The sequence below is a fragment of the Pteropus medius genome, unplaced genomic scaffold, assembly GCF_902729225.1.
Source record: "Pteropus medius unplaced genomic scaffold, Ma_sr-lr_union100, whole genome shotgun sequence".
NCBI lineage: Eukaryota > Metazoa > Chordata > Mammalia > Chiroptera > Pteropodidae > Pteropus > Pteropus medius.
The window spans coordinates 602,451-619,249 of NW_024340847.1; the positions used below are offsets into that span (position 1 = coordinate 602,451).

The 16,799-nt window shown below is 59.7% G+C and overlaps 1 protein-coding gene across 1 annotated transcript in view; it reads left to right on the forward strand.

Moving 5' to 3' along the window:
- PTPRN2 (protein tyrosine phosphatase receptor type N2) overlaps positions 1–16,799 on the forward strand; it is a 433,745-nt gene that overhangs the window by 351,644 nt on the left and 65,302 nt on the right. Inside the window, exon 13 of the mRNA XM_039836793.1 lies at positions 7,473–7,682. Within this exon, the coding sequence (XP_039692727.1) occupies positions 7,473–7,682 (210 nt within the window). The remainder of the gene's footprint in view (positions 1–7,472; positions 7,683–16,799) is intronic.

A 16,799-nucleotide genomic window follows, 5' to 3' on the forward strand; every position in this document is an offset into this window, starting at 1 on the left:
CTCGTTGTGTCTCCGGCGCAGAGAAAGGGCCGGCCGGGGTGATGGCGCCGCTGCCGCCCGCGGCCACCGCGCCCGGAGGCCGCTCGGCCCGGAGCACGCCCCCACCTCCTCCGGCTTGGGCGCCCCGCACCGGCCCCGCTGCAGGTAACCTGGGGCGCCCGGGACGGGTGCGGGCGCTGGTGGGCTGTCGGAGAAAGGAGAGGGGCTGCGGTGGGGGGACGGGAGGGAGGGAGGGAGGAGGGACCCACAGAGGCATCGCCAGGCGCGTAGGCAGGTGGCGGGGCGCAGCCCGGGAGCCCGGGGCGGTGGAGGGCGTGCGGGCGGGTGTAGGGTCGGGTGAGCGACCCCGCGTCAGAGAGCCGGGTCCGGGGCCCGTGACTCGCAGCAGGGCGTCTGTCAGTGGCTCCGGCTGGGGAGGGGCAGGTCTGCGTCTGAGGCCGTCCCTCGTGGGGGTCTGGGGCGGGCATCACAGCGTGGTGGCAGCTCCTGCCGGGCGCCCCGCGGAGACGCCTCTCCGACCTCTCCTGGGGCTCTCTTCTGTGCTCCCGCCCATCCCTAGCCGCTCGGGGCACTTCAGACCCTAAAGGGAGGGCGCATGCAGGGGGGATGGACGTGGGAAAGAGGAGGAGGACGGGGTGAGCAGCGGGGTGGAGAGGAGCAGCCTGGCGGCATTCTCCTCCCAGACCATTTTGGGGCGCTCTTCGCCCTTCTAACAAAAGGAGTCCGGGGCAGTACAGGCATAACACATGGGCGTCCCAGGGACACACTTTCTGGGATGAGGCAGGAGGGGAGGAGGGGCTGAGGTGCTGGGGTCTCTGCAGCCTTTCCCTCACACCCCATATGGAGAAACATGACAGGAGGCTACTTCCCTCCCCCCAGAGCTGGACCCCGTGCTCTCCCCGCCCCACCCCCGGTGAGGCCAATACGCTCAGCTCCCAGGCTGCAGCCCAGGGGCTGTGTGAGCGAGGAGAGGCTTCCTTTCCTGCCTCCCTTCAGTAACTACCTTATTATTGGTTCTATGCGCCTTCTTCTAGGGTGTTGGAGGGAAGCCTTGCTCCATTCAGTGATGGGGACTAATGATTAGGGTTGAAACCTCAGCAAGTGCCTTTCAGACCGGAACCACTCTCCACCTTTTTTTTTTTTTTTTTTTTTTTTTGTCGTCAGTGCTGTGAGCTAGTCCCGCTCCACACTGGAAGGCTGGAGGTTCTCTGTCACAGCCGCCGGTGCCCACTCACTGCCACGAGCACACCCGGAGGGCGGGAGGAGCCCCCCCCAACACCACCACCAGGGCACGGACCACCCTGTCCCGCCGGGCCGTGCTGTCCCAGGTCTCCCAGCCCCTCCCCCGCGGGCCCTCTGGCTAGGGTGCCAGCTGCTGAGCCAAGTCCTAGCCATCCCTGCTCTACCCAGGGAACCTGCCCGCCTGGGGTCAAGGGCACAGCGCGTCCCCGATTTAGACGGGAGCCAAAGTGCTCGGAGGTGGAGGTGTGTGTGCCACACGGGAGGAAATGCCCCCCACCCAGCCCAGTGCGCCCCACTCGGCTCCCAGAGTGGGTGGCCATGGTGGGTAGGGCAGCAGAGAAATGGGCAGCGTGCGCCCCTGCAGCTTCCGGGGACTGCGGGGGACATGGGTCTGCGCCCCGTAGCAGGCCGGCTGTGTGTGGAGGACGGCTGGCCACGCATTGTCCTCTCAGGAAAGAGGGCCGGGCGCCTCGAGACTCCTCTGCTGCGAATACCCTCAGCTCTCAGGGACCCCTCTGACCTTTTGTGCCCTGCGCCGAGGTCTGATCTTTCCGACCTCGGTGGGCTCTTGTAAATAAGCCCGGGGCGGAACCGGAGGCTCGGGGAGGACGCCCAGGCCTAGTGGGGCACAAGGTATGGGCCAAACAGGGCCCGGCGGTCCCAGCCGGCGAAGCCGGGAGCCTTTGGGACGGGCCTTCTGCGCCCCCGGAGGACGCGGCGCGAACCCCAGTCCCGGGCAGGGCCGGGTGCGGCGGGAGCTCGCCTTCCCCGCCACCCGGGCGACGTCTAGGAAACGCCTGGCGGGGGAGCCGGGCCGAGCCCCTGTCTGCAGGCCTCGGACCGAATGTGACGCCAAAAATGCGGCCGGGCCGGCGCGCGGTGTCCAGGCCGAGTGCGCGGAAACGCGGCCGCCGGGCTGCAGGCGGCGGGCGGGCCTGCTCCGGCCCGCGCCTCGGGCCGCTTCTCCCCGCCGCGCTGCTCTCTGCAGCGGCCTGTCAAGCGGCACTAGAAACTGGTTCACACGAGGGTGTTATTCTCTCTTTAAACGCAAACATTATACATCTTCCCTGACATCTTAAAACAGAGTATTTCCCCAAAACTGATGTTCTCGGAGTGCTCGAACATGGCACATAGACGATTTATTACCATTTATATATTACTTTTATGCCAATGCCTGAAAAAGATCTCAACAAATGGCCTATTTTAAAACAGTGTATGCCCACCTATTTTCATCAAAGTGTATATTTAAGAATAATTATTCCTCGGAGACTCTTTTCTTTTGCCCATATAAGCTTTTTTTTTTTTTTTTTTTTTTTTTTTTTTTTTTTTTTTTTTTTTTTTTTTTTTTTTTTTTTTGACTACTTGAATGGCAGATTTGCAAGTACAATTTCATCTGCACAGAGGACAATAGCTTTCAGTCACACAAAGGCTGCTCCCACCCTGAATTCAGACCTCAGTGCCTCCTGCTCTGATAATAGCTTCTGAAAAGATTTTGTAATGCAGAGAATTAATACATGATTATTTCCGCCTGACTTCTCTCATTTATTAGAATTCTGTGGCGAATTCCAAATTAAAAATAGTTCACTTAACAGCTTTAAAAAATACTTTTAAAATATTTTAAGACACCCCGTCTCATATTTTTAAGTTGGTCATTCCCGTGGCCTGATAAGTGTTTAAAACTTTGATCAGCTTTAAAGTGGTAGTTACTATATTTTAGTAAATACATTTTAATAAATTTAGCATGAAATTTCCAAATAATTCTAAGATGACTCATCTGGGAAACCAAAAGACAGACTTTGGTTTATAGCAACTCATTAGCAGCCTCTAAAACTAATTTCTAAATTTTACAGGGGAAAACTGGCTTTGCCGTCATAACTCGAAGTGCAGACGGTCACAGAATGAGGCTCGGTTTGCAAACCAGATTTCTTAGACATGGTACACATCGATGATATCAGAAGTTTAATGTTAATAAAATTGAATACCTGTATCCATAAGTTTTTTGGTACAAGTGCATTTTAAATTGAAGTCAGTTACTTAGAGACCGAATCCCCTTGTTAACTGGTCACACTGCACAGCGCTGGGGAAATGCTACATTTTGCTACCTGTCAACAAATATTTGTTATCATAAAGTTTCTATTTGTGTGGCCGCCTCAGTTCTCGCAAACAAATCTGGGTACAGGATTTTTTTTTTGGTCTCTTCTTTTAAGCTCTCCACGTGGACAGCTAAAAATAATTTTTCGAAGATAGTTTGCCCTAAATGGCTCAAAAGGTAATGTAAGGGGAGCCCATGCACCTTCACTTACGAGCACAGGTCGAAATAGTTTAAATAGGTCAGGACAATATCTGCAGACTCTTCTAAGAGCAAGTCCACAAATTGTCTCTGTGGCTACATATTTAATTCTAATCTCAGCTTTCGCAATACTTTCTATTCTAAATTCAAGAAGCTGCAGCTGGAAATAATGGCCAGCGGATGAAGTAAGCAACATGGTACTTCAATTTACTCTCGAGATACATCTAACCTGATCTAAAGTTGACTCAATTAATCCTGATTCTTTTAAAAATCATACTTCTCCTGCATCTGAAAACTTAGCATTAAGTGCTTGTCTGTGTGTCTCCTACCAGCTGGATGCTCAGACACCTCGTGTTCCCTGTGCTTCTCTCCGGGGACTGCTTCGTCCCCCTGACCCTCCTTCCTGCCCCAGACTCCCAGGGAGGCGAGCTGCCACTGTACAGAAGGAGGTGGTCCACTTTTAAAAGACGCCTGACTGTAAATGTCAAAGTCATAAATATTTAAACATTATTTTCTTTCAATTTCAAGTCAAGACTGAGGCGATGCCTCTAATTAGTCTTGGGGGCTCGGCAGGCCCCAACCCCAGGACAGAGCTCAGGAAGGGACCTGTAGATCAAGTAGCTCAGCTCAGGAGCAGAGACACTAGGGGGGCAGGCCACCCACTCACCCCAGGCAGGACTGGGGCTCAGACTCACTCGTGAGGTCATAGCGGGCTCATTTCTTTCTCTTAAAGCCCCTAAATATTAGGTGTTTGAACATTTTTTTAACTCCACAAAAAGAAAGAAAATAAAATAATCATCAGGTTTTTAAAAATCAGTCACTACGTCAAGGAGGAGACTCACTATCATTTGTTTAAAAGAATTTCTCTAAATTTTTGTTTCTTCCGGGATTCTTAAGACCTGACTCGCAGCTAACAGTTTTTTTCTCCATCCTCGACCCTGGGCGCAGCATAGTCAGGGTGCTGGAACCGCTGGCGGACCGCAGGGGTGACCTTTGGGCTCCAGCTGAGGTGTCAGCAGGCCAGCCCTGGGGGACAGAGAGCTCCCAGTCCCGCCCTAGGATGGTCCACCTCCAGGTCAGACTGGTCCAACTCGGCGGGTCCCTCTGTCCCGTGCTGACCTTCCCCCCAGGGCAGATCCCCGCCCCCTCTCCTCACCCCAGCATTGCCCACCCTCACCGACTGCCCTGGGGGCCCAGGACTCAGGCTCAGAGACCAGGGTCCCCATCTCCAGCCTCACCACCCACTCCCCTGGCTGCAGGAAGTGGGCGGCGGGAGGTAACCCAGCCCGGGGACCACTGCCATCCTTTCCCTGTGGGCACGGCTCGAGCCCAGGCAGCGGAGATGGGGGAGACCCTAGATGAGGGAGACCCTAGATAACGGGACTCATGGGTACAGGGTCCGGTCCTCCTCCTTCCCCTCCATCGAGACCGGCGGGGCTGGTCAGCGCGGCGGGAGGGGAGCAAGTGGGGAGCGGGGGAGGACAGGGGGCGGAGCAGAGGGGGAGGGGAGTGGGAGCGGGCCCGGCAGGGGGGCCTGGTGCTTTGCCAGTCTCTCTCCTTGACATTTTTCTTTGACCTTTGAGTAAATTCCAAGTGCGCGCGAGGGGAAGGCGGCAGGCCCGGTTCCGCTCCCGCGCGCGCCGAGCGCATGGCGGGTCACTGCGAGCGTCGGTTCCGCCCCGCCAGGACCCAGCGGGCTCAGGGGCGTTGCTCGGTCCCGGCCTCCCGGGAAGGGCTTCGGCGCAGGCTCCGGCGAGCGCGCGGCCCGGGGTCTCTCCTGGTACCTCAGACCCGGACCGGCCCCCTCCATGGGGCTCCTGAGCATTCCTGGCTTCGCACACAGCTGGGTGACTACCGGGCCGCATTGGCGTCCCTTACACGGCGGGCCAGCGGCGGCCCCGTACGGCGACATGCCCGCGTCCGCGGCCCGTGGGGCCGGGTTGTCACGCGCGTGCGACCGTCAGTCTGGTGCGCGATGATGCGGCCACCACACACCCCGGCACGGCGCGTTCCTTCCGAGCCAGGGTGTCACCGCGTGCGTGTGCGCCCACGTCGCTGGGCAGGACGGTTCGGGAAGTCCGGTTCCAGGAGTAGCCAACCACGTGGGCGCGCAGGGACCTCCCGACGCCCGGGCGGGACCCCGAGGTGGGGGCGCGGGGACCTCCAGTCCCCTGCGCCTGGGCGCTGTGGGGTCTCAGTGCTGACCCCGCGGGCGGGCCCGGGGCGCGAGCACGGGACGCCCCCTCACTGGGCCGCACCGCCCCCTTCGTTGTCCGGCTCGGTCCGCCGAGGCTGCGCGGTCCCACTGGGCTCTGGCGGCGCGGCAGGGCGCGGGCCAGCTGGGGGGCGGGGGGCGCTCCGCGTTCACCGCCCCCGCCGGTCGGGATCGACCCCCAGCGCGGCGCTGGGCGGAGGAGCAGGACAAGGGGCCTCGCACGCCGGTGGGTCCCTCCGGTCATTTGTGGTTTTGGCTCCGGCCCGCGCGGGGCGGGAGCGCCGGCTGCCTCTGGGGTGGGGCCCCGTGTGACTTCTTTCTAGAAGCGCCTGTGTGGCCGGGAGGGAGGGGCGGGCACGGGGAGGCGGTCTCCCGCGCTCTCTCCAGGCCGAGGCGACAGCGGACAGCCCCGGACCGCCACACAGGCCCGGCCGCTCCGCGCGCCCCCGCCCTCCCCGGCCCGCGCGCCCCTCCCCGCCCGGCCGGCCCCGCCCCTCTCGGCGCCCCCGCCCCTCCTCCCCGCTTCCCCCCCCGCTCCCCGCTTCCCCACCTTCCCGCTCCCCGCTCCGCTCCCTCCCTCCCCCGCGCCCCTCCCCTCCCCCTCCTCCTTCCCTCCGCCGCCTCTCGCCGTTGGGAGCCTCGCGCCGTCCTGGTCGCGCATCCAGGCAAGAAAATCCGGCGTCTTTTCTCATTTAACCCGCGTTTCCATTAACTCAGCCCGGGCACCAGCTAATCCGCGCACCGAAGGCAAAAGGAGGCTAATTAATGACCAGCTTTTCCAGTCAAGACCGGCGATAATTGCTTTGGTGGCCTTTATGATTACAAGATAAAAACGCCCGGCCCGACGCCGAGGCCCCGGGTACACTCGGGACGCAGGAAGCGCGGAGCTGGGAGCTGCGTGCGGCGCAGGAAATCACCGCGCAGCGCGATAACGCACAGGCCGGCCGCGCGTTCGCGAGCAAAATCCGTTTTGTTGCCGCGCGAAATTGGGTGGACGGGAGTTGGCTAATTGTTCTCACCGTGCGCCCGGGACGCGGGACGCGGGCGGCGCGGGGTGCCGCGTCCCCTCTGTCCTCCGTGCTCCCTGCGCCTTCTCGTCCTCGCGCCCGGCCGCCGACGCGAGCGCCAGGCCCGCTGGCCTAGGTAGGACCAGTGAAACGCACGGAGAGGACCCCCCTGAGGTGATGAGGGTGATGGCGACGGGCCACCGTGTCCCCAGTGTCCTGCCGTCCCGGAGGAACTGCAGGGTGGCGCCAAGGAGGCCGCCTTGGGGGTTCCAGGACCCGGACCCCCGCAGCGCCGCCCCAGTGTCCCTAAGGCCAGACCCCGAAGACTTCCTGCACCGCGCCCCGACCTTCCATGCCCCCCAGTCTGCGATGCCCGCTCTGGATAAGCTGCTCTTGTTTCCTGCTACCTGTTTAAAAGAAGGGACAGACGCGTCGTTTTCCTCCCGTCGCCGCCAAACACTGCATATATTGTTAAGTTTGGAAAATGGCCGCCATTAAGGAAAAAAAAGTGAGCCCCTAACTCTCTCTGGAGAACGCTGGGGCTTTAGTGCGCTATTCTGAAGTAAGTTCTTGGCTCGAAGGGTCAGTTCCAGAAGGCCGTGGTTTCAGCGCGGTGTCCTGCGCTGTCCGGCGGCGCCTTTTCACTGCGTTTAAAAGAGGCAGTTTTAGGACTTGGGATTCGTTAGGTCCTCACAGGCTCCTCTCTCCTGTTCTGCAGAAAAGCAAAATCAAGCTTCTGCCTCATCGGGCAGCGCAGGAAGACTCCACGAAGTTCGCCGTGCTCACCCTGGTCTCCATCGCCGCCATCGTGGGGGTCCTCCTGGCCTCCGGAGCCATCTACTGCCTGCGTCACAGCTCTCGCTACCGGCTGAAGGAGAAGCTGTCGGGACTAGGGGACCCCGGCCCAGATGCCACCGCCGCCTACCAGGTAAAGCGACCCCTCCCTTACGTGCTGTTCTGATCACCCGGCTCGCCGGTACTGCCCTCGCTCCCGGCGCTTGTTCATTTATTCCTGGTTCGGGTCACTGTATGATGACAACTTGAAACTTCTCGTTAGCGTTCGCGGCCCTGTATCCATGTGCTGTTCTTGGAGAGTCTCGTGTTAGCTGTGAAAGGGGGTTGTTAATTAGAACCACAGAAAAAGTACAAGGCATGAATTATGAATCACCTGTTATCTTTCTTAGTTTGGCAACTACTAATGGGAAATGCCAGAGTTGCAAGATGTATTGGTTGTGTAGGTGTTTGAAGATGTCCCTTAAGCCACCAACTTCCTTGGGGTCTCATAAGACCAGATGCTTTGACCCGATCCGTTGCTGCCTTCTGCTTTTATTCGGATAAAGTGGAATCTAATGTCGCAAGTGGGAAGTACAATGAAGACGTCGCCATGGGAACAATGGTGGCAGCTGCGTGCCGGTGACACAGGAGCATGACAGACACCGATGGGCATGGGCAGAGGCAGGTTAAGACCAGTCGGACATAAAAACTGCAGCTCTGCAGCAGTTTAGTCGTGTCCTGCAGTGAAACCGGCTTCGGATTGAACGGCACCGCGAGCCCACGGCGCAGTCCAGTCAGGGCGCCCGATTTCCCTTGACAGAAAGTATCGCTTGGCTCCAAGCATATTTTCTCACTTGGGAAAGTAAAATGATTTACCTCATCATTTTGCTTCATTTGCAAGCTTAATCAGGATGTATTTATGAAAGATTTTTCCCCATTGGAGGAGACGCTGCTCTCTCCAGGCACGTGATTGTGGACCGTCTTGTACCCACTACGTCACGCTTTCCGGTCGTGCGTAAGTCGCTGTTTCTGTTCTATCGCCAGAGTTACGAGGGGCGGGGCGTTCTCAGGCTCTTCGCGGGAAGCGCCCCCAGCTACCCTGCCCCTGCCCCTGCCCCTGCCCCACGCGAGGAGCGGGGATGAGTTTATAAAGCCCCAGTGCTTAAAGGGGACCAGGACGCAGCTTTGTTCCCCATTTCAAAACCCTCGGTCCTGCCTTTGAATGCGGAAAAGCTCCAGTGTCCTGGGGGAGGTCACAGCCTGGTCAGCGCGATCTTTTTCTCACAAAGAAATGGCAGCTTCAAACGTGTGTGAGATGGCATTTCAGACCCCGCGTGCAGCTTCTCCTCAAAGCAAACGCAAACTCGCGTTTGAAGAAGCAGCCTGGAAAAAAATGTCACTTAAACTAGTGAGAATTTACCCAGAAATTCTATTGAGTGGGACCGTCAGCATAGGATGCTCGGTCCTGGGGGCCACATCTGTGCCAGGACATAAATAAATTATCACACCCGTTCTCTTCCGTGTGTGAGAGGCAGATCACACACGGGCAGGTTTTAGAGAGCGTGGCATCCTCTGATACACTTTGAATTTCAACCATAAAATATTGATCGAACGGAAAGGTTGGGCTCGCATGATGACTGATTTTGACAAAAATACAGTTTGAAAACACATACTTAGACCTGAGTTTGTGATAATTAACAGGAAAAAAAACCGTCTTCCCGGTGACAGCTCTAATTAATAGTATCTGTAATTAAAATCATGCCCTTCCAGCAGGAAAACTGTTTGAATTTCTTGGAGTGACCTTTCTGCTGTCCGTCCCCGGGGCACAGTGGTGAACTTGATATTGATTTTATAATGAGCTCTGGTTTGTTTAATCAGAATCTGTAATCCAGACAATAAATGGGATGTGTGCTCTTCTTTAATCCAGATTAATAAAAATGGAAGAGGAAAAAAAAAAAACAGAAAAAAACTTTTCCTTTAAAAATACGATCTAGGAAATTTCAGAAAGGAAATTACTGTAAAGGTTTTCTGGTGGGCTTGGTTTTGAAATCACCTCAAAATACCCTTAGGCAGCCACTTTAGTTAAACAGGAGGCTCGCCCCGCCCAAGCCGACCACCCCCGGGAGAGAAAGGCTGGTGCTGAGCCGCCCTGCCCTCCGTCCTGCTTTGTCCTTAGTGGAGCAGGGTCCGCGGAGTAGGGTGGGGACTGCAGGGCTTTTAGCTCTAGATTTAGCCCAGTGAGGTATGCAGGACTCACAAAAGTGTACAGTGACCCTCGAGCAATGCCGGACGGTGCCAGCGCCCCGCCACACAGTCGAAGATCCACTTACAGCTCTTGACACCCCAAACTTCAGCGGTCCCCCAGGCCCCCGTGGATGCCATTCTCCAAGGACACTCAAGTCGCTGATAGGAAAGGCCAGAAACGACGCCACCCGGCCCCCCACAGCCGCAGTTCCCCGAGTTTGCCACCTGCAGGTGCAAACCCCGGGCTGCTCGCTTCCTGCGGAGCCCCGGCGTCTGAGCGACCCAGGCGGCTGGAACCCACGCTGACCGCGACCGCGGGCGGCCGTGACCGCAAACTCAGCGCGTTTCCCTTTGGAAACGAAGCAGCTGTTGATTTACCCACGTGCCCGTCGCGTGTGGGTTTTCCGTCACTGCCACTGAGACCCCCTGCACGTCTAAGAATCTCCGAAAAGTTGCTTTAAATGTTGCAAACCTGACACAGCTTCAGGGCCGGTGGCGTGTTGTCCCAGGGCTGTCGTTTTTAAATCGCTGAGCTGCACCTGGCCGCTCTGGCCCGAGCGGGGCGTCGCGGGAAGGAGCCGCCCGCGTCCTGCCCGCTTCGGGGGACGTCGGGGAACACTCGGCCCGCGGAGCGGCGAGCGGCGGTTCTGAAAGGGCGAAGGTCGCGCGTGTTAGGGTCGAGGCCGACCCAGGGATGAGGGGCTCGTCCGCACGTCGCGATAGGGGTGCTCCCACCAGGGTGTGGCGTTGCCGACGCAGCAACGAGCTGCGTGTCCGCGTGCGGGAGGGCGGGCCAGGCCTTGGGGGGTGGCGGGGAGGAGACACGGGCAGCGTGGGGCTGACTCCGGCGGGGGCGGCGGGGGCCTCGGGGTGCATGTCCCGTCTTTCTTTCCAGAGTCGGAAGGTGGACGCACGTGTCCCCGTGAAGCGGCGCGGCGGCTGCGGGGCGCAGTATTCCGGGGGAGACCCTCCCATCGCCCACCCTCTGACCCTCTGAGCAGCGGGGTCCGCGTCCTCGCACTCACGCCCACCCCTGAAGTCCCGCGGTCCCCCTGGGCCCAGTTCCGGGGTGGCCGGTGTGCCTTCCTTAAACCTGGGTCAGAGCAGCGAGCAGCAGGCGGCGGCTGTGCGCTGTGCGGGCCGCCTGCACGTGGGGTCCTTGTCCAGCGACTGCGCTCAGCCCCCACACCCCCAGGCTTCACACCTGCAGTCCAGCACCCACAGGTGGCGACTGGGAACCGCAGGGGTGGGGGCGGGCCGTGTGCAATGTGAGTGGACTCAGGTGTGAGGGGTGTGCAGGGTCCCGGAGCCCATCCCCTGTGGATGCCCAGGGGTGACTGTTACGTTTTGGGGGAGCAGAGTTACATGTGGATTTTCGGCCGTGTAGGGAGAGGTGGGATTTCCCTGCCTTGTCCAGGGTCAGCTGCATTTTACACAACTAGATTCTAATGCAAACCTGAGAAAACATTTTTTTCTTCCTCAACGTAGAGCTATTTCATAGACAGCCAGCATTTTAAGGCTTTCTTGGCTTGCGTGTGTGTGAGAGCTTCGTTTTCTGTACCTGTTGGGAAATCAAGTCTCTCGATAGACTCACACATCGACACTTAACGAGATGTCAGAGATGTCACTGGATAATCTATCAAAGTTTAATTTGCTCAAATTTGAAAGAATTGGGTATATTAACTTTTAGAATAATTGAAATCCATTTAAAAGTCATTTTTAATAAACTCCTTTCACCAAATTTTCCCCATTATTTTAGTAAAAGTTATTTGTTCCTTCTAAATATAAAAAACAATATATTTGGATTACATTTACACTTTATTATCTAAAAAGTCCATTTCTTTGCTTTCATTCTTTTTTCCTCCATATTGGCATGTCATTTATAAATATATATGTGTGTGTGCACCTGTGTACGTACAATATGTGCAGTGGACCCTTGGACAACAAGGAATTGCAATTTTCGTTCTGTGCTGACAAAAATCCACCTACACCTTTGGACTTTCCAAAACTTAGCTACCAACAGGCAACTGTTGATCAGAAGTCTTGCCCGTAACATAAACGGTCAGTGAACACCTATTTTGTGTGTTATATGCGTTGTGTTCTCACAGTACAGCCAGCTAGAGAAAAGAAAGCGTTAGTAAGAAAATCATGAGGAAGGGAAAATACATTCACGGTACTTATGGGAAAGATCTGCCTGTGAGTGGACCCGCGCAGCTCAAACCGTGTTGCTCAGGGTCACGCATGTGTGTGCGCATGTGCGTGTGCATTCACACGTGTGTGCAGTTGCTAAGGAGAATGCACGGGCACCGAAGGGTGCCGGTATTGGTGCACATGGTGTTCACCTAGCTGTCCCATGTCCGTGGCAGCTGGCGGGGTGAAACCGCAGAGGTCAGGTGCGGGGGTCGGTGGGCCCTCCTTCCTGGGCCCTCCTGTGCCCGTGTGTTCGAGGCTTTGCTCACCTCGGAGCGGCCAGTTTCAGGCCCTGCTGGCCCACTGTCCCCGCCCACGTGAGGGCCCGGCCCGCAGGATTGCGACTGTTTAGTTCACAGCAGCCGGCGGGTCCCCTTGTTGCCTGGAGGCCTTTGGAACCAGCCCCGGAGGGAGGCACATGTCTGGGTGACAGGGCAGCCTGTCACAGCCCGGTAGCGAGGAGCAAGAGGGTGACGGCTTGCGTGTGACTGTGTGGCGCGGAGTGTTCCTAGACCAGGGGACGCACCTGTGAGCCCCGACGTCTCGCCTCCGGGCAAGGCGAGCCGAGCTGCCCACGACATACGTCACCTGTCAGACGGCACACGTCACCCGCGGGCGGATTCTCCGGGGACGGGTCTCCAGGTGGCCTGGCTCGGCCCTGCATGCGGACGTCCAGGAAGCGGCCCGGTCCGTCAGCAGCGGAGGGCGCCCCTGAAAGGCGGGAAGCTGTCCCCGAGTCACGGCTCCCGTTGCCTCTGCAGGAGTCGCTGACGCACGGTGTCTGGGGCGGAATTCTCCAGACTCTCTCAAACACGGATCTGGGCCTGCGAGTGCCCATGTCTGCGGCGGGGGAGGCCGCGTCGTGGTCCCGCTGTGCTCTGTGACCCGCAAGGAGGCCTGGACGTCACACGTTAAACTGGCGGGAGGGGACAGCGGGCGCCTCGCACCAAGCTTCTCGAGGTGGCCATGTGACGGCCTGAGTGACAGAGCGCGCGCACGTGTCCCCCCCTAACCAGGGCCCGGTGGGTCGGCGCGGCCGGTCCCCAGCGGTCAGCACGAGGGCGGCGGCCTCCCCCGCACGCTCTGCCGACTCTTCCAGGCGCCTTCGGCTCGGAGGCCGAACGCTTTTCCGGGAGGCGTGAGCTCGGAGCGCGTCTTCCTCGTACGTCTTAAATTTTCAAACGTGTACTTTCCCAAAGCGGCGACAGCGAGGCTGCTCTCTGGTTTCCACGCTTCCTCAGAAATAGCTCGCGGGGCCTGGAAATAGATCTCTGGGGGAGGCGGAAGTCGGCGAGGGCTGGCGAAGACGAGCCTGAGCGCGAGCCTGAGCATCGCCCGCCCCGGTACAGAAGCCGCTCCCCTCGCTCGGGCCGTAATAATTAGATCAGACTTAATTAAGAAGAACGAGCCACTCCGAGCATCTGGAGAGCAGTGGGTTGGGGCGTCTCAGCCGAGACCGGGGGGCCCGGAGTTGGCTGCTCCCCACAACTGTGTCACTCTGTCTCCCTTCCGTCCTTGGCAGACCTGGATCTCACCTAGTGACTGTTTCTTGGGGATGACGGGAAGCTGCTTCTCACCGGAGGGTAACAGGGGACTGGAGGGCGTCAGCTTGGTCTCTGCGGCTCTCCCAGGTCCTCTCATTTTGTTCTGTCACAGCCACGGGGGGCAGGTGGCTCGGGCTCCAGCGGAAAACACTGTCCTCGCGCAGGTCCCAGTGCGGGCGGCACGGGTGGCGGCTGCGGAGGGCGCCCGCCCCGCTCTGCTTCCGCGCGGGAAACAGTCTCATCGGCCTCGCCCGTGCCACCCTCGGAGTCCTGCCCCCTTCTTCGGAAGCACGAGGGGCCCTCGTTGACACCCCGCACACGTGGGAGGCTCTTAGGGCCCTTCCCCTCAGCTCCTCTTCGTCACCGGTCACCAGCGCCCACCTGGCGATGCCCATGCAGGTGCTTTGAAAGGCGACACCGGCCATGCCAGGCGAGGGGGGTGCTGTTGGCATCCGTTTCACAGCTGGGGACAGTGAGCACTGGGTAAGTCCCAGTCCCACGGCCCATGGTGGCAGACCTGAAGGAGGGCCATCTGTGGCATTCAGACACCCAGGTGCAGGGTGAGGTCACTGGCCAGGTCACCAACCCCCACCCCCACCCCTGCGTCCCGACCTGCTGCCCGGCCTCCACCTTCGCCATCCTGGGGTGTGGCACCATGGTGGACTCAGGCAGAGTCGGCATGGCTGTCTGCTCAGTTTACAGCTTCCTGTGGATGAGGAGTGGGCCTTAAAACTGTGTGGAATGAGGCCGAGCATGGCCAGTCCCCCAGGGATCACGGGGTGACCGGTGTGATGCTGCGGGGTGCAGGGGCCCACGCCAGCGGTGGCTGGGGAGGCCATGTGCACACACCGAGGTGGACCTGTGATGGGCAGGGCTGGGGAGGACATTCAGGCGGGAGATGAGCGGGTCACCCGCGTCCACGTCTCCATGCGGACAGACGGAGCGGGCCTGCCTGGCCGGGGCCGGGCCATGACGCGTGTGGACGTCTGCGGGCCTGGCACTGGGCAGGACATGCGGGGCTGTGGCTGCAGGGACAGAGTGACCAGGACCCGCCGTCAGCACAGGTGGGTCCCTCCAAGCCCTAGAGCTTCTGCCCAGGACAAGTGCGTACTTCCTGGGGTATGGGGGGGAATTCTCCATCTGCTGGAGGGGACCGCGGAGGAGCAGGGGCGTCCTACCTCTCACCCTCGTGCCCGCCCCCCCAGCTCGTCGTTGCTCCTGCTCACTGTCCCTTCTCTGGGCTGCTGCCTTCCCCAGCGTGGAGGCTCAGGAGACCTCCCGCCCTCCCATGTCCGGCTGCAGCTTGGGCCGAGCAGCCTCTGCACCCCCCTTTCCTACCCACGAAACGGGAGGGAGAGAGCTGCATGCTGCCCTCTGGGCCGCTGGAGGTCAGACAAGGTCGCCTCCTTCCTGGGTGAGGGTGAGGGGCGTGGGCGGCCGCGGTGCTCGGGATCGCCAGTGGGCACTGGCGGCCCCGGAATCGCGGGTCCCGGCTCCTGCGCGCCCTTCCCCGGTCCCGAGTGCGTCCACTCCGCTCGGGCCACACGCTGGTCTCCGTGCGGCCGGGTGAGGGGCCACGTCGTCCATGCCCGCTTAGGCGTAGGGTGCGCTCCCGGGGACACGCGGGCCATCTCCCATCTCCAGGACCAGGGGTCAGTAAGGTCTTCGCAGTGCGCCCTGCGGTGACGGGCGACAGGGTGCCAACGTCGCGGGAGGGACCCCCTGCCCTGGGAGGTGTCGCCGTGTCGCGCGGAGGGCTCGGCCGGGACTTCTGGGGATGGAGGCCGGGTGGGCGCAGTGGGTGCGGCCCGAGGGCGCAGGCGGGTGTGACCGGACACGGCGGCGCTCGGCACGTGGAGGAGCCGAGGCGGCAGCAGGACACGGAGGGCGGGCACAAGTTGCTACAGGCGCAGCACGCGGGCCTGGGGTTCCGAGCGGCTGGCCTCGCCCTGCCCCGGCTCTCCTCGCCCTGCCCCCAGGGGGACGCCGGCTGCGCGCGGGGCGTCGGCACCGGAGCCGCGTCCTCTGCAGGCCACAGCTGTGACAGACCCAGGGGCACCCAGTTTCCAGAGGCCAACCAGGGCCACGTAAGGTCGCGCGAGCAGAACCCCGCGTGAGCGCCGAGGGGCGGGGAGCCCCGTGCAGAGCCGACCCCCCGCCCAGCGCCGGGACCGCCCTGGCCACCACCTCTCTCAAGGGCCTCTCCACCCCCGCCGCTACCGCCGCGCCCCTCCGCAGCCCTGGCTGGCAGCGCCCCTGGGTGCCCAGGTCCGCTGAGGACCTGCTGGCGACCACGGGGCCCCAGGGCCGGTTGCTGGGGACCTGGCGAGTATCTGTGTCCGTGTCCCTGCGGATCACTGGAGGGAGCCTTGGGAAGGCCAGGTGGCTGAACTTGAATCTCTTTCCACAAAGCTTATTTTTTCTAATGATAGAATCGCGTTTGTAAACAGTGAGGACAGCAAAGAGCTTTGTTTCCCTTTTGAGTTTACACTGTGTCAAGTGTGTAAACACTCGCTCTGTCACAGGCAGCCCTGTGGCCCCCAGGAGCCGGGGGTGGTCAGGGCGGGCTTCCCGGAAGAGGTGAGCAGAGGGCTCGGAGCGAGAGCATGGGGCAGGGGCGTGGGGACAAGACCGGGCGAAGCCGGGAGCCTGAAGCACATGTTTCCCGGGGTGGACACAGGATGCTTGGTGGAGCTGAGGCTCGGGTCCCCGAGGCAGGAGACGCGCTTGGAAAAGGCTGGCGCAGATCAGAGAGGGCGGCCAGTGCGCAGGGAAAACACGGAGCTTCGAGGCCGGGCGGGGCTTTTCCCCACCTGCCTGCTCTGCCTGTGCAGAGCCAAGTCTGTGCTCTAACCCGCGTTCGTTCAAAACTGTAACAGTCGCCACTTTTTTGTTACATTAGAAAAGCTACACAATAGGGCTTCCTCCTCCCCCTTAATTAAGCGTCCTTCAACATGGCCGCTAAACGCGGAGTCCGCTGGGGCCCAGCACTGCCCGTAGTGAAGGAGGGGGTCGGGTAGGCCGCTTCTCTATCGGCAAGCACAAAGAATTCAGAGAAATGACCCGTTGGGAAGGTGACAGTTGGGAAAAAATATTCCCTCTAGGTTTTTGAATGTGAAAAATAATGCAACGGCAAACTTAGGTGTCTAAGTGTGTGTGTGTGTGTGTGTGTGTCTGTGCACAGTGCAGGAAAAGGAAGAGTCACAAGTGAGTGTGTCCGGGAGTAAGGGCAGAGGTCCCGCGTGGCGTTTGAGGGACGTGGACACGAAGCAAGGTTCAAACGTGGACTGACT